The following is a 25,712-nucleotide window of genomic DNA, read 5'->3' as shown; positions in this document are numbered from 1 at the left end:
CAACAATCAACTATTCCTCAGCATTTTATCTCATAAAACAAAATTAGTCAAATGTTTAAAATCATTTGATAGCTACTGCCCAGTTCAACATACATTTGTACTGTTGTTAATGTATAGTTATAGAATCACATTAACTGTTGTGCATTTATGTATGTATGAACATTTTTCCTTTTCACATCAATTGCCTTAAGTATACTTTAAATATAACATAGACTTTGGTTTCCCAAACCCTTCAACTCTCATGGCAGGATTACATCACAAAATTGTATAGTTGCTTATGGACAAATACTATAGAAATATAGTTCAGAAACTATGGAGACCACAATAACATCGTGGGGATGTCTGGGATATATAAAACAAATTACTTATTTCACCATTCCTAGCTTTTAAAAGCAGCTAAAAACATAATGAAAAATAAGAGGGAAGTCCGGTCCATTAGGTTCAGTCCAGATTTGTTCATCCTTAATTTTTTTTCTACTTTTACGAATATATATTTGTTGCAACAACTTTTGTAATAGCCATTAACATTCATAAAATGAAAAGAAAAACATTTTTAAATAGAACTTTGTTAACTCTTACCTCGACAGCTTGACTTCTCCTGTCAGGTAACACAAGAGTATTCGCGTGACTGCCGGGAACTATAGTAGATCCAATACTCATTCTGGGTCCAACTAACATGTATCGTTTGTCTCCAGATCTGTACTGGATGCTGTGACACAGTGTTCCATCATAGTTAGCCTCTTGAAGATATTTAGAAGTATAGTCTGTGGATTTTGAGCACTGCATTGCAATCAGCACGATGATACTGATGAGAAAAAGAACTGAAACTGAACCCAAAGTGATCATCAGGTAAAAAGTCACGTTATTATCCCCATCATCTTTTGCTGGACTTTTAACGTCAGAAGCTGCAAAAGCTTCTTTAGGCTCCACAAGTTTGACAATCACAGTAGCTGTTGCTGAGAGAGAAACGTTCCCATTGTCTTTGACCAGTATGACCAGTTTCTGTTCAGCCTCGTCTGTCTCTGTGAATGAGCGGAGTGTTCTGATCTGTCCTGTGTAGCGGTCCAAACCAAACAGACTGTGGTCCTTAACTTCCTGCAGTGAAAACAGCAACCAGCCGTTATATCCTATATCAGCGTCATAGGCTCTGACTTTAGTCACCAAGTGTCCTGCGTTCACGTTGCGGGGAATCTCCTCCACACCTTCAGCAGAACCGTTGGAGCTGACTGGATACAGGATGACTGGAGCGTTATCGTTCTGGTCCAGAATGAACACGTTCACTGTGACGTTGCTGCTGAGTGACGGAGATCCAGAATCTGTGGCAACAACTTGGAATTGGAAAGTTTTCAGAGTTTCAAAGTCGAAACTTTTCAGCGCTGATATTTGTCCATTATCAGAATTAATATTTAGGAAAGACAGTATATCCGTCCTACTTCCTTCTCTCACAATATGATATGAAATAGCTGCATTTTCATTTAAATCTTTGTCCGTCGCGCTTATCGAGAGTATCGACCCTCCGGCTACATTATTTTCTGTTAAATAAATGTCTAATGGGTTTTGTGAGAAGTGTGGACTGTTGTCATTTACATCTGATATTTCAATGGTTAGTATTTTATGTGCAGATAAAGGAGGATCACCGCAATCACTGGCCTTTATTGTTATTTCATAATGTGATACTTTTTCTCGATCCAAATTTTCTTTTGTAACAACAGAATATATATTTTGCTTAAATGAGGATTTTAATTCAAACGGTCCCTCACTGATTATGCTTGGAATTATTTTTCCATTCACACCCGCGTCTTTATCCACTAAACTAAGTAGGGAAACAACTGTTCCTGGTCTTGAGTCTTCAGACACTGTATTTGACAGCGATGTGATTTCTATTTCTGGTGGATTATCGTTGACGTCTATAATTTTAATAACTACCCGACACTCACCCGTTAATGGAGAAGTTGATTTATCTGATGCTTCAATGTCCAGCTCATATATATCATTTTCTTCGTAGTCCACTATGCCTTTTACAATAATATCTCCAGATAATTTATTCAGTTCAAAAATATCATACACTTTACGTGACAATGTTTTTCCAAGACTGTACTCTACCTCTCCATTGGCACCTTCATCGAGATCAGTTGCATTCATTTGAAACACCGAAGTACCGACAAGAATGTTTTCTTTTATGGACAATTGGTAAACATCTTGTCCAAATATGGGTCGGTTATCATTGCTGTCAAGAACAACAATGGACACATTCAGAGTGTCTGATCTTGGAGGTTTTCCTCCGTCAACTGCTATTACCTGTAAAGTGTGGTGGTTTTTTTTCTCCCTGTCTAAGGACTTCTTCAGGACTAAAAATGGTATCTTTCCCACATCACCTTGTCGGATATTAATTTCAAAGTAATCGTTTGATGTTAAAGTATATGAACGAATAGAATTAATTCCAGCATCGGGATCTCGAGCAGTGTGCAACTGAAATCGCTTTCCTGGCAATGTTTGCTCTGCAATTTCAAATGTCTGCTCTCTTTCGGGGAAACTGGGAGGATGATCATTTACATCAGTAATTTCTACAATTACATAGTGTATTTCCAAAGGGTTTTCTACTAGTATTTTTAATTCCATCAGGCAAGCACCGCTTCCTTGACAGAGCTCCTCTCTGTCAATACGATTGTTAACGTACAATGCGCCGTCATTCTGTTTTACTTCAAAAATAGGATCCTTTGTTCCAGATACAACACGGAATCCACGACTGGACAAAGATTTGATATCAAGCCCAAGATCCTTGGCAACATGTCCAACAAGACTGCCGTCTTTCACCTCCTCTGGAATAGAGTACCTTATCTGAGCCGACGCGTCGTGTCCAGAGAGAAGAAGCAGAGCCAAATAAAACGGAAACGAGGAAAGGTCCCGTTTTTGTCTCTTTCTATATTTGTCCATCATTTTCTAACGACAGTTATACTTCCAAGAGCATATAGCATTGGGTATTCCAGTATGCCTCGAACATTAAACAGGGAACAGCATAATTCTATCGCATGATGATTTTGATTCAATCGCTTTCCTCTGCTACAGTGACAAAGAAAGAGATGTGATGGGAGGGACAAGATACCTAAAGGCTTTGTCGATTTAATAGTGACACCCAGAGGATAGAAATTAGAAACACAATGTGCTTTGAACGTCTTGGTATACTGACAGAAACAATGTAAAACGGCCCTTTGACGATGAACAGAATTTTGAAATTGTTGAGTGTTTTTCTCTCTCTCTCTCTTTCTCTCTCTATATTTCCAGAAGGCTTAGTTCTATCATAGTGATCAATTGTTTTTTTTGTATTTACATTTAATCATTTTGATGTTTTTCAGCACCATGGACAGCAAATAAGAGTGCTTTCACACAAAAACGTTCCCATTCATAACAGCAGTAAAGAACTCACTTATTTCATTTTGATAAAAACAGTCATTTTTAAAGTATCATTTTATCTCTGTTATTGCCAAGACGGTTGTCACAGTTAAGCTAGGTAAAAAGCTTATTCATCTCTGGTGCATATACGCGGTGCAAAGGAGAGAAAAGGTGGCAACAGAAAGCAAGGATCAAATACATAAGCCTATAAACACACAATAAACAATATTTCAAAATACAGTTGTTTTTAATTTTCAAGCAAAACCACTATGATTAGACAACAAAAACGACAAAAAAGCGACTGAAAATGTTCAATAAACGACACGAAAAAAAACCTACTTTTTCTAATGTTCGAAAGGTGTTAAAATCTTACCTGTTCAGACATCCTTCCCCTGTCGGATACAACAAGTGTGTTTGCATGACTGCCAGGAACTATAGTAGATCCAACACTCATTCGGGGTCCAACTAACATGTATCGTTTGTCTCCAGATCTGTACTGGATGCTGTGACACAGTGTCCCATCATAGTTTGTCTCTTGTAGATATTTAGAAGTATAGTCTGTGGATTTTGAGCACTGCATTGCAATCAGCACGATGATACTGATGACAAAAAGAACTGAAACTGATCCCAAAGTGATCATCAGGTAAAAAGTCACGTAATTATCTTCATCATCTTTTGTTGCACTTTTAACATCGGAAGCCGCAAAAGCTTCTTTGGGCTCAACAAGTTTGACAATCACAGTAGCTGTTGCTGAGAGAGAAACGTTCCCATTGTCTTTGACCAGTATGACCAGTATATGTTCAGCCTCGTCTGTCTCTGTGAATGAGCGGAGTGTTCTGATCTGTCCTGTGTAGCGGTCCAAACCAAACAGACTGTGGTCCTTAACTTCCTGCAGTGAAAACAGCAACCAGCCGTTATATCCTATATCAGCGTCATAGGCTCTGACTTTAGTCACCAAGTGTCCTGCGTTCACGTTGCGGGGAATCTCCTCCACGCCTTCAGCAGAACCGTTGGAGCTGACTGGATACAGGATGACTGGAGTGTTATCGTTCTGGTCCAGAATGAACACGTTCACTGTGACGTTGCTGCTGAGTGACGGAGATCCAGAATCTGTGGCAACAACTCGGAACTGGAAGGTTTTCAGAGTTTCAAAGTCGAAACTTTTCAGAGCGGACACTTGTCCATTGTCAGCATGTATATTCAGAAAAGCTGTCATATCGGTATGTCTGCCCTCACCTCTGAGTAAACGATATGTCACGACAGCATTATTATTTATGTCCTTATCAAATGCACTCAAAGAAAATATAGAGGCTCCAGCAACATTATTTTCCGTTAGATATAATTCCAGTAGACTGTGTGAGAATTCAGGAATGTTATCATTCACATCTGAAATCTGGATACTTAAACTTTTGAATGAGGAAAGAGCGGGTTCACCACAATCAGTAGCTGTTATTGAAATGTCATAGTGAGAGACAGTCTCCCTGTCTAATGTATCTTTTGTCACCAAGGAATACATGTTTTCTTTAAATGATGGCTTTATTTCAAAAGGCACATCGTCTGTCAGACGGCATACGACTTTCCCGTTTAAACCAGAATCACTATCCTTAACACTGATTAACGCAATAACAGTACCGTGCTTTGAATCCTCTGGGACCATGCTTGATAGGGATGTTACTTCTATTTCTGGCTTATTGTCATTTACATCTTGAATCTTTATAATCACTCGACAATCAGTCGTCATTGGAGGCTGACCTTTGTCAGAAGCTTGGACGTCCAACTTATAAACCTCCGATGCCTCATAATCAATTTGGCCTTTAACTCGAATTTCTCCTTTATGCTTGTCTAGACTGAAAAGTTGTAACACATCAGAGTTAATAAACGCATACTCTACGTCTCCATTAACTCCCTCGTCTACATCAGCTGCTTGGACTTTTATTATAATAGTATTTATTGCAACGTTTTCTTGCAGTGTAACGGAATACACCTCTTTAGAAAAGATCGGCCTGTTATCGTTGATATCAAGAACTCTTATTGTTAGATTTAGATTTGCTGATTTGGGCGGTGTTCCTCCGTCTATCGCTGTTAAAATCAAGCTATAGTTCATTTTCTGCTCTCTGTCCAATTGCTTCTGCAGCACCAGGAAAGGGATTTTATCTTCACCCCTATCTCTGATTTCTAAGAGGAAGTTTTCATTTTGACTCAGCTTGTAGCGCTGAACGGAATTTGTTCCGACATCTGGATCACGGGCGCCTGATAATTGAAATATTGCTCCTGGCAGAGTATTTTCCGCTATTTCTAATGTCTTTTCTTTCTCTACAAAACGAGGTGCATGGTCGTTGGCATCTATTACATCCACAGTGAGATAGTGGACTTCAAGCGGATTTTCAACAACAATTTTTAAATCTATTAAACACGCACTATTTCTGTCGCACAGCTCTTCGCGGTCGATATTTTTATGTACATACAAAACCCCGTTGTTCGGATTTACCTCGAAAAGTTCGTCATGAGCTCCAGACACAATGCGAAAACGCCTGTTCAGCAGTGTACTGATATCAAGGCCCAAATCCTTGGCAACATTTCCTATCATAGCTCCCACTTTTACGTCCTCTGTTGTCGAGTACCTTATTTGAGCTGAAATTAATTCTCCGTGGAAAACCAGGATAGACAAAAGCAGAGTATGCGACCAATACATCATTTTGTCCTTTGGTCCTTTGTCTCCAATTGCGTAATCATTCAAAATTGTATCCACGAATAATATCCACTTTGAAATACCTCCAGTCTTTTCGGGATGGAATATCGGTGAGCCGATGTTGATAGTGGGCAGGCGAAATAAAAAATGCAAGTATCCTGTGTGGTCACCGGTCAAACTGAAAGACCCGTTTCACGAAGGGCAGCCTATTTTGATTCAAGCTTAATCGTCCCGTATTGTAACGCTGACACCTTGTGGATAAATGAATACAAACATAGCAGAAATCAGATAAGCTACTGTATAATCACACACCAAGCAGAAACCAATACTCATTCTGTCACTGACCCTTACATATTTTACCAGGTACAAACTACAAGTGTATAAGCATCATTTTAAAGTTATCAATATGCATCTACAGGCTTACTAAAATGAATGAATTCAATTAAAAAGGCAGCAACATGGATGATTTATCTCTGTCCATGGTGCTGATAAACCATATCATCTAGATCCATCTAGATCCATACTTTTACACACTTGCTTTTAATTGATCTTTTAAATTATTCTAAAATACTGTCTGTATTTTGATTATTTTAATCGATCTTTTGGGTTATGTGTTGGTTATGTCCTCACTATGCTGCTTTACTGCTATTGTTTTTGCTTCCACTATGCTGCTTTGATTTTTGTTTTATGCCCTCTATTTCTATGTTATGTTTTATGCCTTAAATTTCTTTTTATGTGAAGCCCCTTGCGTTGCATTTTATGTATGAAAGGTGCTATACAAATAAAGTTTATTATTATTATTATTATTATTATTATTATTATTATTATTAGATCATCTATACCAATCCTATTCAGGGTCACAGGGAACCTATCCAGATCAAACGTGCAAAATAAATTATTCTGAAAATATTTTATACAAAGATAATACTGAAAGTCAGATAGGCCTAGGTGTTGATAAGAAAGAGGCAATACTTTCAATTGCTATGTTCTTCTATAACATCCATCCATCCATGTTCTATACCCGCTTTCTCCTTTGCAGGGTCACGGGGGTCTGATCCTCATCACAGGTGAGAGACAGGTACACCCTGGACAGGTCGCCAGTCTATCACAAGGTCACATAGATATACAAACAACCAGTCATACTCACACTCACACCTACGGACAATTTAGAAGCACCAATTAACCTACTATGCATGTTTTTGGACTGTGGGAGGAAGCCGAAGTAACCGGAGGGAACCCACCAAGCACAGGGAGAACATGCAAACTCCACACATAAAGACCCTGCCTGGCCAGGGAGTCGAACCAGGAACCTTCTTGCTGTGAGGCAACAGTGCTAACCACCAAGCCAGCATGCTGCCATGCTGTCTTCTATAACAAAAAATAAAATATCATTCAAGTTTTTTCTTGTATGTTATAAGTATGTTATAAGTGTTTATATATGTATATGTTATAAATATGTTATAAGTATGTTATAAAATAAATATTTAATCAAAAATATGCCAAAATAAGTGAACTGTGCATTGAACCATAACTTTTGCTTACCTCTTCAGATGCATGTCTCCTGTCAGGTAACACAAGAGTATTTGCGTGGCTACCAGGAACTATAGTAGATCCAATGCTCATTCTGGGTCCAACTAACATGTATCGTTTGTCTCCAGATCTGTACTGGATGCTGTGACACAGTGTTCCGTCATAATTAGTCTCTTGGAGATATTTAGAAGTATAGTTGGGGGACTTTGAGCACTGCATTGCAATCAGCACGATGATACTGATGAAAAACAGAACTGAAACTGAGCCCAAAGTGATCATCAGGTAAAAAGTCACATTATTATCTTCATCATCTTTTGTTGCACTTTTAACATCAGAAGCTGCAAAAGCTTCTTTGGGCTCCACAAGTTTGACAATCACAGTAGCTGTTGCTGAGAGAGAAACGTTCCCATTGTCTTTGACCAGTATGACCAGTTTCTGTTCAGCCTCGTCTGTCTCTGTGAATGAGCGGAGTGTTCTGATCTGTCCTGTGTAGCGGTCCAAACCAAACAGACTGTGGTCCTTAACTTCCTGCAGTGAAAACAGCAACCAGCCGTTATATCCTATATCAGCGTCATAGGCTCTGACTTTAGTCACCAAGTGTCCTGCGTTCACGTTGCGGGGAATCTCCTCCACACCTTCAGCAGAACCGTTGGAGCTGACTGGATACAGGATGACTGGAGCGTTATCGTTCTGGTCCAGAATGAACACGTTCACTGTGACGTTGCTGCTGAGTGACGGAGATCCAGAATCTGTGGCAACAACTTGGAACTGGAAAGTTTTCAGAGTTTCAAAGTCGAAACTTTTCAGTGCTGATATTTGTCCATTATCAGAATTGACATTAAGGAAAGAGGTGATGTCATTTTCATGCCCTGCTCTCGCAATGTTATATAAAATAGCAGCATTGTTGTTCACATCTTTGTCTGTCGCGCTTACACTGAATAGTGGATTTCCAGCAATGTTATTTTCTGGAAAATAAATATAAAATGGATTCTGAGAGAACTGTGGTCTGTTGTCGTTTACATCTGTGACCTCAATGCCAAATGTTTTGAAACTTGATAATGGAGGTTCACCACAGTCAGTGGCCCTCACTGTTATTTCATAATGAGGCACCTTCTCTCGATCTAAATATTTATTTGTAACAATTGAGTATATATTTTCTTTGTAGGATGGCTTTAATTCAAAAGGGACGTCTGAGGTTATGCTTGTAAGAATTCTTCCATTCACTCCTGCGTCTTTATCTCGCACACTGATAAGCGAGATCATTGTACCAGGCTGCGAGTCTTCAGATACTGTACTAGACAGTGATGTGATATCAATTTCTGGTGAATTATCATTTTTATCTTTTATCTTTATGATAACTCTGCATTCACCCGTTAAAGGGGGCGTCCCTTTATCTGATGCCTCCACGTCCAGTTTATACACATCATTTTCTTCGAAATCCACTTTTGCTTTTGTTTTTATTTCTCCACTTTTACTATTCAACTCAAAAATGTCATAGACTTTTTTCTTAAGAGTTTTTCCAAGGCTGTATTCAATTTCACTATTGCTGCCTTCATCTGGATCCGTCGCATTCATTTTATATATTAATGTGCCTACAGGTACATTTTCCTGTATTTCTATTTGGTAAACCTCCTGACTAAATTTTGGACGATTATCGTTGCTATCAAGGACAATGATAGAAATATTTAATGTCCCTGATTTCGGGGGTTTACCCCCATCGACTGCAGTGACAACTAAAAAATGTGTGCTCTTTTCCTCTCGATCTAACTGCTTCTTCAGGACTAAAAATGGTATTTTATCCTCATCACTCTGACGGATGTCTATTTCAAAGTGTTCGTTTGACACTAACATATAGGTGCGGATTGAGTTAATTTCTGCATCTGGGTCACGAGCAGCGTGTAGCTGAAATCTTTTTCCTGATAGGGTTTGTTCTGCAATTTCAAATGTCTGCTCGCTTTCAGGAAAGCTGGGCGAATGATCATTGACATCAGTAATTTCTACAACTACATAATGTATTTCCAAAGGATTTTCCACTATAATCTTTAACTCCATTAGACATGCAGTACTTCCCCGACAAAGCTCCTCCCTGTCAATTTTTTTGATGACGAAAATATCCCCATTTTCCTGGTTTACATCAAAATATGCGTTGTCATATTCAGACACAACGCGGAACCGACGGTCAGTCAAAGAGGTGATATCAAGTCCAAGATCCTTTGCAACATTTCCCACAAAAGTTCCATCCTTCACTTCTTCTGCAACCGAATATCTCGTTTCTGCCAAAGTCTGTTTCCCGACAAGAAGCAGTATCGCAAAATCCAAAGACAACCAGAGGAAAATCTTTCCTTCGCTTTGTATTTCGGTCCCCATCATAATCCACAAAGTCGCCTACATTAATGCACAATCTAGGCTACCGTGTCCATTTTACGCCTCTGAATTGTATATTGCACGACGCGATAGATCCGTTTGATAAACCCAGTTCTCTGCTTCTTATAGTCCAAACAAAGGGTTTGAGAGGGGATGGACAAGGTGCACGTTGGTTTGTCAGTGTATTACTGACACCCAGAGGCCCACTCAATAATATAATATAATATAATATAATATATCCTCAGAGCACGCAGTTTCACAACCTGTACTTTTACATAAGGAGAGCTATCGGCTTGGAAGCCTTGCAAGTCACAGAAGAGAACTATTCAGTACACAGTTGTTCGGTAAAATATTCAGATATATGCAATTGATTACAAAAATGTCTTGAGAATGCACAGTTTGAAAGCAAATCACTTTTTAGTTGAAATGTCCATTCATTTAGATTGTAAGGACAGACGTATACAGCCAGATGACAATGTAACCACCAAATACTAAAAACGTTTTTAATTACTTAAGATAGAGAGCTGCATGATATTGGTCTCAACATACTTCTCTCTTGTTTTTTCCAACTTTTTTCTTTCTTTCTAAGGAGACTAAAGGAATTTACAAAAATAACACGGCATTAAACTTGTCCATATACTGACAAAAACTCACTATCACTCCATTTTTATTTTTTTAATTAAATTGAATGAATTACGACAAAAGACACTGTCTTAAAGAACATACTTTCCAAGATAAATACAAATCTTGACAACAACAAGTATTTTATGATGTAGTGGGACACTACAGAGAGAGAGAAATTCACCATTTAAACAAAAAAGTCGGAAACAATCAGAAAAAGAAGAAATCGACCTTTTGTTGCATAAACGTGCCTATTTCCAACTGTATTCTACATATACAATAGGTTTTCCAATATTGAACTAAACTGAAAGCAACCAACGTGAACTAAATATAAATCTCTCACAAGAGCTTTGGTCGGCTTTGGTTCAGCTATATGATATTGGTTGGTGACATAAGGTTCTGGAAAAAAGCTTTTATATAAAATCTCTTACCTCTACAGATGTTCTCCTGTTGGGTAACACCAACGTGTTGGCATTGCTCCCAGAAACAATTGTAGATCCAATACTCATTCTAGGTCCAACTAACATGTACCGTTTGTCTCCAGATCTGTACTGGATGCTGTGACACAGTGTCCCGTCATAATTAGCCTCTTGTAGATATTTAGAAGTATAGTCTGTGGATTTCGAGCACTGCATTGCAATCAGCACGATGATGCTGATAAGGAAAAGAACTGAAACTGATCCCAAAGTGATCATCAGGTAAAAAGTCACATTGCTATCGTCATCATCTGTCGCTGGACTTTTAACGTCAGAAGCTGCAAAAGCTTCTTTGGGCTCCACAAGTTTGACAATCACAGTAGCTGTTGCTGAGAGAGAAACGTTCCCATTGTCTTTGACCAGTATGACCAGTTTCTGTTCAGCCTCGTCTGTCTCTGTGAATGAGCGGAGTGTTCTGATCTGTCCTGTGTAGCGGTCCAAACCAAACAGACTGTGGTCCTTAACTTCCTGCAGTGAAAACAGCAACCAGCCGTTATATCCTATATCAGCGTCATAGGCTCTGACTTTAGTCACCAAGTGTCCTGCGTTCACGTTGCGGGGAATCTCCGCCACACCTTCAGCAGAACCGTTGGAGCTGACTGGATACAGGATGACTGGAGCGTTATCGTTCTGGTCCAGAATGAACACGTTCACTGTGACGTTGCTGCTGAGTGACGGAGATCCAGAATCTGTGGCAACAACTTGGAACTGGAAAGTTTTCAGAGTTTCAAAGTCGAAACTTTTCAGCGCTGATATTTGTCCATTATCTGAATTAATGTTTAGAAATGCGGTAACTTTCGACTGGCTGTTTTCCTCTCGAACTATATGATAAGTTAATTCCGCATTTTCATTTAAATCTTTATCGGAAGCAGAAACAAAACACATCGGGTTTCCAGGAACGTTATTTTCCCTCAGGTAAAGTTCAATGGGATTTTGGAAAAATTGTGGCACATTATCATTAACATCTCCAACATCGATACTCAGAGTTTTTACTGCGGATAAAGGAGGCTGACCACAATCTGTAGCTTTTATTTTGATGTTATAATGCGAAACGGATTCTCTATCCAAATGTTCCTTTAAAACTAAGGAGTATGTGTTTTCTTGATATGATGGTTTTAAGTCAAATGGCACAGTATTTAGAAGAGTGCATATCACTTTACCGTTTAAACCCGAGTCTTGGTCCGTAATACTTAGTAAAGAAATCACAGTCCCGGGTTTTGAGTCTTCTTTTATCAGATTTACGAGGGATGTTACTTCAATTTCAGGTTTATTGTCGTTTTCATCAAGCACTTTGATAATAACAGTGCAATCACTACCGGTGGGTGGCGTGCCCTTGTCTCTGGCGTGAACGTCTAAGTTGAATACCTCAGCCTTTTCAAAATCAATCGCCTCCTTCACTCTAATTTCGCCACTATTTTTATCCAGGCTGAATACATCGTAAACCTTCTGGTCAAGTTGGCCACCGAAAAAATATTCAACCTCTCCATTTACGCCTTCATCCATATCAGTTGCATTAACTGTAATGACACTGGTATCTGCCTTGACATTTTCAGGTATGCTTACTGAATATACTTCTTGACTAAACGTGGGATGATTGTCATTTGAATCAAGAACTGTTACTGTGACATTAAGAGTACCAGATCTTGGAGGATTTCCTCCATCAATTGCTGTCAAAATCAGTTCGTGTTCTCGGTTTTTTTCCCGATCCAGAGGCTTTTGCAACACTAAGAATGGTATTTTCTCCTCTCCTCTTTCTCGAATTTGTGTTGAAAAGTATTCATTTTGATTTAGTTTATATAAACGTACAGTATTAATGCCAACATCTGGATCTTGTGCTGCTGGCAACTGGAACCGTTTGCCCGGAAGAGTGGATTCAGCAATCTCTAGAATGGTTTCTTCTTCTTTAAATTTCGGTGAATTATCATTTACATCGCTAATTTCTATTCCAACATAATGTATTTCCATGGGATTCTCAGCTACCATTTTTATATTTAGTAGACATGGAAACATGCTTTCACATAGTATCTCTCTGTCGATGCTCTTATGCACATACAAGATGCCATTGTTCGGATTTACTTCAAATTGAACGTCCGTACTTCCAGAAACAATACGAAACTGTCTCTCACGCAATGAACTGACGTCTAGTCCCAGATCCTTTGCCACGTTTCCTACAACAGATCCCACTTTAACCTCCTCTGGAACGGAATATTTTACCTGAGCTGACATTTGCTGCACGCAGTTGAGCATGATAGAAAAACCGAGGGCGACCCACCAGGAATATATTCCGCGCCTTTGTCCATCTGCTCCCATCTTTTCAGTTTAGATTCCAATAACGTTTTCCCGTCACAGGTCCTTACGCAAAAACATCCTCCTTATATCACGAAATATTCAATTTAAATCCAAAAATGTGTCTTATTAATGCCCAAATTCAATAATAGCAGCACATCTTTCTTTTGACTGCTCTGTCTTCTCTTTGTAGACGTAAAACCTCCGTGGAAGGGGCAGGGCCAGCTAAACAACTACAAATATTGGCTTATATGACACTGACACCTTGTGGGCTGAGTGCAAAAAAAAACGATTTATTGTAAATTCTGCAACAAAAGAAAAACGAAATACAGTACTTGTGAGTTGGCAAGATTTGACACATTTACTAAAAACAACATAGTTTAACTGACTGGTTACTTATTTCATTATTCCACATCCCCTTTTAATCAGTCATCATAAGATCATATGAACAGCTAAAATAACAGAACACTGAGATTTCCTTTGTTGTGTAATTGTAACAGAACATCTCTGTATTATTCTCAGGACATTATTGCCAGATTTCAAATTCTTAAATAACTAATTGGTTTTAAATCTCCTAATTGACAATGTAAGTATTCAATTCTATGAATCAATCAATTTCAAATGCTAAACGTATTCTGACTTAATAAAACCTGATAATGTTTACAAGCCTGTGTGTGTTTTCAAGTACCATGGACAGCGTTGCAAAAATGTCCTAACGTTTTCATGGCTGAAGCAGTTTCTGTCCAATTCCAAATAACCGTCAATCAGTCATCTTAAAATTCGGTGGAATTAACTCTATGGTGGACACTTTCGTAGAATTGTATGACTTGTAAAGATAATCATCATCATCATCATCATCATCATCATCATCATCATCATCATCATCATCATCATCATGGTTATTGTTTTGTTATTACTATTCATGTTGTTTTGTTGTTTAGAGAGGCATGAACTTTTGAATAACATGGATTTTCTTTTGACATAAAAGCCACAATACTGAAAACCTATGTGAAGCAGGTAAGGTTGATGGTTTGTGATTTGGTAAAATTTTCCAAAATTAGATGCTGGAAAACTGCCACTGATGCATGTTATTTTCTACACACACCACCTGGCATTCAAAGAATTGACTTTGACCCATGCCATTTACTTAAACCGCTTCACCTCGTGGCATCGATCCCTTGATAATACATGTTTCTCAAATGTTATAAAAGTACTTCCACAGGAACTGTTGTAAATATATAACAAAAGCCCAAAAACTTGCCAAAGGTCATCTTTTTCATTCAAAAGAACCCAACGTATTCGCTACCAATATAAAGGTGCAATGTCCTGGTCGTAACAAGAGGGCCCTAACCCCTGGACAATACATTACAAGTTTTCTTATGAGTACAAAGTCTATGAGGTCAAATTAAAATTATGATTTTTAGTTTAGTGTATTTTTTTGTGTGTAGTCATATTCGGTTTAAAAAATATAAGGGTGATAATATCTGCTTGAAAAACATATTATTTTAAGAAATTCTAAGTCCTGATGATTAGAATTGAATTATTTGCTTACCTCCTCAGACGTTCGCCTTCTGTCAGGTAATACAAGAGTATTTGCCTGGCTCCCAGGAACAATTGTAGATCCAATGCTCATTCTGGGTCCAACTAACATGTACCGTTTGTCTCCAGATCTGTACTGGATGCTGTGACACAGTGTCCCATCATAGTTCGTCTCTTGTAGGTATTTAGAAGTATAGACTGTAGATTTTGAACACTGCATTGCAATCAGCACGATGATACTGATGAGAAAAAGAACTGAAACTGAGCCCAAAGTGATCATCAGGTAAAAAGTCACATCATAATCTCCATCATCATGTGTTGCACTTTTAACATCAGACGCTGCAAAAGCTTCTTTGGGCTCCACAAGTTTGACAATAACAGTAGCTGTTGCTGAGAGAGAAACGTTCCCATTGTCTTTGACCAGTACGACCAGTTTCTGTTCAGCCTCGTCTGTCTCTGTGAATGAGCGGAGTGTTCTGATCTGTCCTGTGTAGCGGTCCAAACCAAACAGACTGTGGTCCTTAACTTCCTGCAGTGAAAACAGCAACCAGCCGTTATATCCTATATCAGCGTCATAGGCTCTGACTTTAGTCACCAAGTGTCCTGCGTTCACGTTGCGGGGAATCTCCTCCACACCTTCAGCAGAACCGTTGGAGCTGACTGGATACAGGATGACTGGAGCGTTATCGTTCTGGTCCAGAATGAACACGTTCACTGTGACGTTGCTGCTGAGTGACGGAGATCCAGAATCTGTGGCAACAACTCGGAACTGGAAAGTTTTCAGAGTTTCAAAGTCGAAACATTTCAGCGCTGATATTTGTCCATTATCTGAATTAATATTTAAAAATGCAGTAACTTTTGATTGGCTGTTTTCTGCTCTCACTATATGATACGTTAAATCCGCGTTTTCATTTGAATCTTTATCGGAAGCAGAAACAAAACATATCGGGTTTCCAGGAACGTTATTTTCCCTCAGGTAAAGTTCAATAGGATTTTGGAAAAATTGTGGCACATTATCATTAACATCTCCAACATCGATACTCAGGGTTTTTACTGCGGATAAAGGAGGCTGACCACAATCTGTAGCTGTTATTGTGATGTCATAATGTGAAATTGATTCTCTATCCAGATGTTGTTTTAAAACTAAGGAGTACATGTTATCTTGAAATGCTGGTTTTAAGTCGAATGGCACATTATCTGGAAGACTGCATATCACTTTACCGTTTGAACCCGAGTCTCGATCCGTAATACTGAGCAAAGAAATCACAGTCCCGGGTTTTGAGTCTTCTTTTATCAGATTTACGAGGGATGTTACCTCTATTTCGGGTTTATTGTCGTTTTCATCAAGCACTTTTATGATCACTCTACAATCACTACTCATGGGAGGAGTTCCCTTGTCTGTGGCATGAACGTCTAACTTTAAAACATCAGCCTTTTCAAAATCAATGTATCCCTTTACTCGAATTTCTCCACTAATTTTATCTAAAATGAAAGTATCATAAATCTTTTGGTCAAGTTGACCACCGAAAAAGTATTCAATCTCTCCATTTAGTCCTTCATCGACATCAGTTGCATTAACTGTAATTACACTGGTATCTGCCTTGACGTTTTCAGGTATGCTTACTGAATATACTTCTTGACTAAACGTGGGATGATTGTCATTTGAATCAAGAACTGTTACTGTGACATTAAGAGAACCAGATCTTGGAGGATTTCCTCCATCGACTGCTGTCAAAATCAGTTTGTGTTCTCGGTTTTTCTCCCGATCCAGAGGCTTTTGCAACACTAAGAAGGGTATCCTGTCATCTCCTCTTTCTCGAATTTGTATGGAAAAATGCTCATTTTGATTTAGTTTATATAAACGTACAGTATTAATGCCAACATCTGGATCTTGTGCCACTGGTAACTGAAAACGTGTTCCCGGGAAAGTAGATTCAGAAATCTCTAATTTGTTCTCTTCTTCTTGAAAGCTCGGTGAATTATCATTTATGTCAATTATTTCGATCCCAACATAATGTATTTCCATGGGGTTCTCGGCTACCAATTTCAGGTTTAGCAGACATGGAGATGTGCTCTCACAGAGTGTCTCTCTGTCGATTTCCTTTTGCACATGAATTACGCCATTGTTCGGATTTACTTCAAACTGAGCGTCCTTGCTCCCAGAAACAATACGAAACTGTCTCTCACTCAGTGAACGGACGTCCAGTCCCAGATCCTTTGCAACATTTCCCACAACAGATCCCACTTTAACTTCTTCTGCAATTGAATATTTTACCTGAGCTGAAATCTGTCCAACACAGCTGAGCAGGACAGAAAAATTGACGGCCCACCAGGACGGGTTTCCTCGTCTTTGTCCTTCTGCTCTCATCGCATAGATTTTAGTGATATATCCACTGACAAGTGTTCGCAAAGAGAACTGCTGTGTAACACAAATCTTTTAATATAACATCAATCTAATATCTCTTATTAATCAGTATAGTAATAATGGCAACCATCCTTCCTGCCGAAGGCTCCGTTCTCTCTTTGTTGAAAAACGAAAAAAAAAATCTGTAGGAGGGGCAGGGTCAATAAAGAGAATACAAGGATTTCCTCATATGACACTGACACCTTGTGGACTGGACACAAGATAACACATCTTTAGGAAGTAGTTTAACAAAGACTAAAGACAAATGTATAAAATTAGAGTTGTTAAATTAACGTAACATTAATCAATGTAAGTGACAGCTTCGTGACTATTTCTACATTTATAGAAAGAATCATGAGCTACTTTGATGTTTCAACCAACTGTATCTCTTTTTTTAAAAGTATGAACAATTGGTCCATGAACCTCGGAAGGATTTCGCTGTATAATAATAATTGGCCATTTTCCGTACAATTAGTCAGGATATTAGTAGGCTACCTCATTGCAAGCGCACAACTCAGCATTTTTCCACCTTTGCCAGGGTTGAGGTTTTGTAATTAACATCCATCAGTAAAATACTAAATTGTTGAAATATAGATAGGCCGCTCAATGTTTCAGGTACCACGGACAGCGCCAAAAAAATACCCGATGTTTGCTTGGCTTAAGTGATTATCGTTGAATCACGGATTTAAACCATCCAGTTCTCTGAACATGTCAAAATATACCTATATTGTAGAGAATGCCATTGAATTGTATGTATCATCATTCATGTTTTAAGATAGGAGCGGAATTACCCATTTGCCACTGAGCCACAGCACTGAAACCACTGTTAGGTGAAAAAATAAAGGTGATCATCTTGCCAAACCAGACTCCTCCGTGAAACTTTCTACTTGTCAGCCATATACAGGCACCACCTGATATTAAAGGAAAATACTTTTAACCCACGCTTCTCACCTAAAGTACTTTCCCTCATGACATCGACAAGATAGTGAACCAACTACAAAACATCAACAGTAAAATACCAAGCAATTCAAGTGAATTAAAAACAACAAAAAACAAATGAAAGACATTATGATTACAACTTTAAGCAGTTGCTTACCTCTTCAGATGCATGTCTCCTGTCAGGTAACATGAGAGTATTTGCGTGACTGCCAGGAACTAATGTAGAACCGATACTCATTCTGGGTCCAACTAACATGTACCGTTTATCTCCAGATCTGTACTGGATGCTGTGACACAGTGTTCCATCATAATTAGCCTCTTGTAGATATTTAGATGTATAGTCCGTGGATTTTGAGCATTGCATTGCAATCAGCACGATGATACTGATGAGAAAAAGAACTGAAACTGATCCCAAAGTGATCATCAGGTAAAAAGTCACATTGCTATCGTCATCATCTTTCGCTGGACTTTTAACATCAGAAGCTGCAAAAGCTTCTTTGGGCTCCACAAGTTTGACAATCACAGTAGCTGTTGCTGAGAGAGAAACGTTCCCATTGTCTTTGACCAGTATGACCAGTTTCTGTTCAGCCTCGTCTGTCTCTGTGAAAGAGCGGAGTGTTCTGATCTGTCCTGTGTAGCGGTCCAAACCAAACAGACTGTGGTCCTTAACTTCCTGCAGTGAAAACAGCAACCAGCCGTTATATCCTATATCAGCGTCATAGGCTCTGACTTTAGTCACCAAGTGTCCTGCGTTCACGTTGCGGGGAATCTCCTCCACACCTTCAGCAGAACCGTTGGAGCTGACTGGATACAGGATGACTGGAGCGTTATCGTTCTGGTCCAGAATGAACACGTTCACTGTGACGTTGCTGCTGAGTGACGGAGATCCAGAATCTGTGGCAACAACTTGGAACTGGAAAGTTTTCAGAGTTTCAAAGTCGAAACTTTTCAACGCTGATATTTGTCCATTTTCAGAATTAATGTTTAAAAATGCAGCAATCTTTGATTGGCTGTTTTCCTTTCTAACTACATGATAAGTTAAAGCCGCATTTTCATTCAAGTCATTATCGGAAGCAGAAACAAAACATATCTGGTTTCCAGGAACGTTATTTTCCCTCAGGTAAAGTTCAATAGGATTTTGGGAAAACGTTGGCGCATTATCATTAACATCTCCAACATCGATACTCAGGGTTTTGACTGCGGATAAAGGAGGCTGACCACAATCTGTAGCTGTTATTGTGATGTCATAATGTGAAATGGATTCTCTATCCAGGTGTTGTTTTAAAACTAAGGAGTACATGTTATCTTTAAAGGACGGTTTTAATTTAAAAGGCACATTGTCTGGAAGACTGCATATCACTTTACCGTTTTGACCAGAGTCTTGGTCAGTAATACTTATCAAATAAATCACAGTCCCGGGTTTTGAGTCTTCTTTTATCAGATTTACGAGGGATGTTACCTCTATTTCAGGTTTATTGTCGTTTTCATCAAGCACTTTGATAATAACAGTGCAATCACTACTCATGGGGGGCGTCCCCTTGTCTCTGGCGTGAACATCTAAGTTGAATACCTCAGCCTTTTCAAAATCAATGCCCTCTTTCACTCTAATTTCGCCACTATTTTTATCCAAGCTGAATACATCATACATTTTCTGGTCAAGTTGGCCACCGAAAAAATATTCAATCTCTCCATTTACGCCTTCATCCATATCAGTTGCATTAACTGTAATTACACTGGTATCTGTCTTGATATTTTCACGTATGCTTACTGAATATACTTCTTGGCTAAAAGTAGGATGATTGTCATTTGAATCAAGAACTGTGACTGTGATATTAAGAGTACCAGATCTTGGAGGATTTCCTCCATCAACTGCTGTCAAAATCAGTTTGTGTTCTCGTTTTTTTTCCCGATCCAGATGATTTTGCAACACTAAGTATGGTATTTTCTCTTCTCCTCTTTCTCGAATTTGTATGGAAAAATATTCATTTTGATTCAGTTTATATAAACGTACAGTATTAATGCCAACATCTTGATCTTGTGCGACTGGTAACTGAAAACGTTTTCCCGGGAGAGTAGATTCAGAAATCTCTAATTTGTTCTCTTCTTCTTGAAAGCTCGGTGAATTATCATTGATGTCAATTATTTCTACTTCAACATAATGTATTTCCATGGGATTCTCGGCGACAATTTTTAGGCTCAGCAGACATGGATATATGCTTTCACAGATTGCTTCTCTGTCGATTTCCTTTTGGACATGAATTACGCCATTATTCGGATTTACTTCAAACTGAGCGTCCTTGCTCCCAGATACAATACGAAATAGTCTCTCACCAATTGAACTCACGTCCAGTCCCAGATCCTTTGCAACATTTCCCACAACAGATCCCACTTTAACCTTTTCTGGAACGGAATATTTTACCTGAGCTAAAATCTGCTCTACACAGCTGAGCAGGACAAAAAAACTGAAGACGACCCACCAGGACGGTTTTCCTCGTCTTTGTTCTTCTCCCATCGTCTGTTTTTATATTTCAGATATATCCACTCACGATTCCTTATGTATAAAGAATATCCACATACCGCGAAAATATTTAACTTAAAAAGTATCTTATATATTTTGTTTAACCGTATATTGCAAAGACAGAAGTCCTTGCTGTTGCAAGGTACGTCTGCTCTTTTAACAACTGAAAAAAATCATCAACCTCTGTAGAGGGGCCGGACCAACCAAGGCGATCCAAACGTATGATCTGACACTGACACCTCGTGGACTGGACGTAATATCAAAACGTTTCCGAAAAATCTTGAACAAAAGAAGAACAGTAAAGAATAGTATTGTATCATTGAGAGGGCAAATACGACATCTTTCATAAAAAATGTGTCATATTTATTGACTGTTTTTGCATGAATTCACCTTTGCCCATGAAGTTGGAATGGAAATTAATTGGCACCAAGATCAAATCATGAGCTAATGTTTCAACCAGCTACATTTTCTGCATTACATTACCTCGTGAACGTATGCATGGTTAGCGTAACAGAAAACAATACATTCATTTGGTGTGAAATCATAAAATAACATTTCTATATCTGCACTGTTACCCAGGATATTATTTGCTCATTGCAATGCCACTCATTATTTTGCTTGCAAAGTGCTAAATACTAACAAAACAACGTAGTTAATGAGGATAATCAATAAATACTCAACTATTGAAATATCAGTATTCAGTACATTCTGACAGTAGAAGGCGATATTGGCTACACCCGCTAACTTTGGTACCACGGACAGCACTGGAAAAACTAACTAAGAAGGTTTAGCTGAAGTGACTTCCGTGTGACCACAAATCAAAATATTTTAATCATTTCAAAAAAAAATCTGGTATAGTCTTCATATTGGATATTCATCCATGTATTAATGAAGGGGCTTTTCTATTCATGGACTAACCACAATATTGAAACAGGACAAGGAAATAAGGGTGATCATGTTGGCAAAACAAAAGATCCACAATAAAATGTTCCATTTCCCACCATACACGCACATACACGAAGAACCAGCCATTCAGGTAAATTACTTGGACCCATGCTTGCCACTGACTTATAGCATGTTCCCTAAAGATGCATATTGGGGGTGCTTTAAATCAGTTACCAAAGAGGAAAATGTCCCGACCACACCACGAAACCTCCACAAAAAGAAAGTTGAATAAATGTTAATAGAAATTTAGAAGTTGATCTAAACATAAGCATTTGGCTTACCTCTTCAGATGCTCCTCTCTTGTCAGGAAAAACGAGAGTATTTGCGTGGCTGCCAGGAACTATAGTAGATCCAATACTCATTCTGGGTCCAACTAACATGTACCGTTTGTCTCCAGATCTGTACTGGATGCTGTGACACATGGTTCCATCATAGTTAGTCTCTTGTTGATATTTAGAAGTATAGTCTGTGGATTTCGAGCACTGCATTGCAATCAGCACAATGATACTGATGAGAAAAAGAACTGAAACTGAGCCCAAAGTGATCATCAGGTAAAAAGTCACATCATTATCCTCGACATCTTTAGTTGGACTTTTAACATCAGAAGCTGCAAAAGCTTCTTTGGGCTCCACAAGTTTGACAATCACAGTAGCTGTTGCTGAGAGAGAAACGTTCCCATTGTCTTTGACCAGTATGACCAGTTTCTGTTCAGCCTCGTCTGTCTCTGTGAATGAGCGGAGTGTTCTGATCTGTCCTGTGTAGCGGTCCAAACCAAACAGACTGTGGTCCTTAACTTCCTGCAGTGAAAACAGCAACCAGCCGTTATATCCTATATCAGCGTCATAGGCTCTGACTTTAGTCACCAAGTGTCCTGCGTTCACGTTGCGGGGAATCTCCTCCACGCCTTCAGCAGAACCGTTGGAGCTGACTGGATACAGGATGACTGGAGCGTTATCGTTCTGGTCCAGAATGAACACGTTCACTGTGACGTTGTTGCTGAGTGACGGAGATCCAGAATCTGTGGCAACAACTTGGAACTGGAAAGTTTTCAGAGTTTCAAAGTCGAAACTTTTCAACGCGGATATTTGTCCATTATCTGAATTAATATTTAAAAATGCAGCAACTTTCGACTGACCGTTTTCCTTTCTAACTATATGATAAGTTAAATCCGCATTTTCATTTAAATCTTTATCGGAAGCAGAAACAAAAATTATCGGGTTTCCAGGAACGTTATTTTCCCTCAGGTAAAGTTCAATAGGATTTTGAAAAAATTGTGGCATATTATCATTAACATCTCCAACATCGATACTCAGAGTTTTGACTGCGGATAAAGGAGGCTGACCACAATCTGTAGCTGTTATTGTGATGTCATAATGCGATACGGATTCTCTATCCAAATGTTCCTTTAAAACTAAGGTGTACATGTTGTCTTGAAATGATGGTTTTAAATTGAATGGCACATTATCAGGAAGACTGCATATCACTTTACCGTTTAGACCAGAGTCTTTGTCTGACACACTAATTAATGAAACCACAGTCCCGGGTTTCGAGTCTTCTTTTATTAATTTTGAGAGGGATGTGACCTCTATTTCAGGATTATTGTCGTTTTCGTCCAACACTTTGATTATGACAGTACAATCAGCGCCCATCGGAGGTGTTCCCTTGTCGGTGGCGTGGACTTCTAATTTGTAAACCTCAGTCTTTTCGAAGTCAATTTCACCCTTTATGCGGATCTCGCCACTGTCTTTTTCTAAACTGAAAATATCGTATATTTTAGGGTCAAGGTCGTCACCCAAAAAATATTCAATATCTCCATTTAGTCCTTCATCGACATCAGTTGCATTAACTGTAATTACACTGGTATCTGCCTTGATATTTTCAGGTATGCTTACTGAATATACTTCTCGACTAAACGTAGGATGATTATCATTTGAATCGAGAACTGTTACTGTTACGTTAATAGTACCAGATCTTGGAGGATTTCCTCCATCAACTGCTGTCAGAATCAGTTTGTGTTCATGATGCTTTTCTCTGTCCAAAGACTTTTGCAAAATTAAAACTGGTACCTTATCTTCTCCTCTCTCACGCGTCTGTAAATTGAAATAATCATTATTGTTTAATTTGTACATGCGCACTGTATTTGCAACGACGTCTGAATCACGCGCAGTTGGCAGCTGGAGACGTCTGCCCGGTAGAACTGACTCGGGAATCTCAAAATGTTTTTCCTCCTCTTGAAAACTCGGTGAATTGTCATTTATGTCCATGATTTCGACCACAACGTAATGCATTTCCATTGGATTCTCAGCAATAATTTTTAGATTAATTAAACATGGGAAATTGCTTTGACAAAGTTCCTCCCTATCGACAGTCTTTTGTACAAGCAAGACTCCATTGTTTGCATTCACTTCAAAATGCGCGGCCATATCTCCAGAAACTATACGAAATTTTCTCTCATCGAGGGAACTGATGTCTAGTCCCAAATCTTTAGCGAGATTTCCCACAACAGATCCCACTTTTATTTCCTCTGGAATTGAATATCTTATCTGAGCTGAACCAAGCTCCGCGCAGCAGATGATAACAGAAAAACCGATGACTATCCACCAGGACTGTGATCCTCGTCTTTGTCTCTCAGCTTCCATCCTTCCGCTTTAGATTTCAATGTTATCCACGCGAAGCTTCTTAAGCAGATTGAAGTAGCTTCTGCCTGTACAGCATACTGTTCAAAACATATCCCATATTTCTTTGTTATCGGTGTAACACATCCTTTAAAATTAGCCTTGCCTTGCCTTTAGAGAAACCGTTTTCTCCGTCCCCGTGAAATAAAATATATGGAAGGGGCAGGACCAACTGGATAATAAAAATGTATGCTGTTATGATACTGGCACCCTGTGGACAGCAAGCGTCATCGTCTGTTGTTTTTTGGGGAAACTTCGCTATACACTATAATAAACATATGTTAGAACTATTGTTTCTATTTTTAACTGATGCCTTCGAACCGTTAAACATGTGGATTCAATCGATGCATTTTTTCAGATGGTTCCGTCTCTTTTCAGCAGCCTACTGGCTTCAGAGCTGTCAGGTTTTGATAAAACTTTATGCTTGTATGACACGCTCACAACCTCAATTCAATCACTCAGGCACAGACCAACAGAAACTTGCACATGCAGAAACACATTTTCTACTCTTAATAGATACATTTGCTTATAGAAAACAAATTAATGAATGAACAGGCGATTTTTCTCAAGCACGTTTGTTGTTTTTGTCACCACACTGTTGAAATGCAAATGCGTGAAACGGCCCAAACAGAACTTCGGACAAGGTGGTTCCAGATTTCTATCTGAAAATTTTCAGACATGGATAAATATTGAAAAGCTACAAATATTATATACATTACTTTAATTTTGAACTTGTAAATGAAATACAATTACTTAAAAAGTTGGGGTTTTTTAAAGACTACATTTTTCAGGACCATGGACAGTTTTAGAAAATGTCATGTGATTCAGCTTTTCAGATTGATTATGTGAAAGATTTTTTTTCATTCATTTATATTTTAATCATTTTTATGTGGTTCAATTCCATCTTTATTTCAAAAGTAATTTATCAACACATTGCACGTAGAAACTTATGACAATTCTATACTGTTTTATTTCATGAGGCTAAACGCATTTTCTCATAGGCCAACGTAACTTCCATAAGCTAACACCTATGGGTAACGAAATTAAAATCCTAATTGGGAAAGAAATGTTCATCTTAGCTTACTAAAAGGTTATGTCAGTGAGCCATGGTGTCAATAATCTGTGGGCAATTAAAGTGACACAGGACTAATAACCAAACAAAAAAGTCACACAAAGCATACACCCTTCCAACCTCTCCTCAAGCTGAATAAAGTGCTGAACTTACCATAACAATATTGTGAAATCTGAAAATAAGGCAAAGAATTTGATCTATTCTTTCCCAATTACAAATCGGTGCAGCATCTGTGGCAAGCCTGAACAAGGCGGATGCCCTGCC

At 38.7% G+C, this 25,712-nt stretch overlaps 2 protein-coding genes across 6 annotated transcripts in view; both read right to left on the bottom strand.

Moving 5' to 3' along the window:
* The window catches only part of LOC133446991 (protocadherin alpha-C2-like), a 204,805-nt gene extending 180,403 nt beyond the window's left edge, over nt 1-24,402 (bottom strand). Inside the window, exon 1 of one of the 5 annotated variants that reach the window (XM_061725301.1) lies at nt 21,983-24,402. In XM_061725301.1, the coding sequence (XP_061581285.1) occupies nt 21,983-24,340 (2,358 nt within the window). In that variant the 5' untranslated portion in view covers nt 24,341-24,402. Of the gene's footprint in view, nt 1-579; nt 3,004-11,025; nt 13,514-21,982 lie in introns of those variants that run through there. The other 4 variants (XM_061725290.1, XM_061725302.1, XM_061725291.1 and 1 more) reach the window with 4 other exon arrangements.
* LOC133447421 (protocadherin alpha-8-like) lies at nt 7,229-9,976 on the bottom strand. Its single transcript, XM_061726094.1, has 2 exons — nt 7,622-9,976; nt 7,229-7,234 (listed from the first exon to the last, which is right to left on the bottom strand). The coding sequence occupies exons 1-2, from the start codon at nt 9,974-9,976 to the stop codon at nt 7,229-7,231; spliced, it is 2,361 nt and encodes a 786-aa protein (XP_061582078.1).
* Nucleotides 24,403-25,712: the final 1,310 nt, after the last annotated feature.

This window comes from Cololabis saira, chromosome 7 (genome assembly GCF_033807715.1).
Source record: "Cololabis saira isolate AMF1-May2022 chromosome 7, fColSai1.1, whole genome shotgun sequence".
Classification (NCBI taxonomy): domain Eukaryota; kingdom Metazoa; phylum Chordata; class Actinopteri; order Beloniformes; family Belonidae; genus Cololabis; species Cololabis saira.
This window is presented reverse-complemented; position numbering and strand designations above follow the sequence as displayed.

Coding starts and splice junctions, on each gene's coding strand:
- LOC133447421 (XM_061726094.1), bottom strand. CDS start 9,976: ATGGGGACCGAAATACAAAGCGAAGGAAAGATTTTCCTCTGGTTGTCT.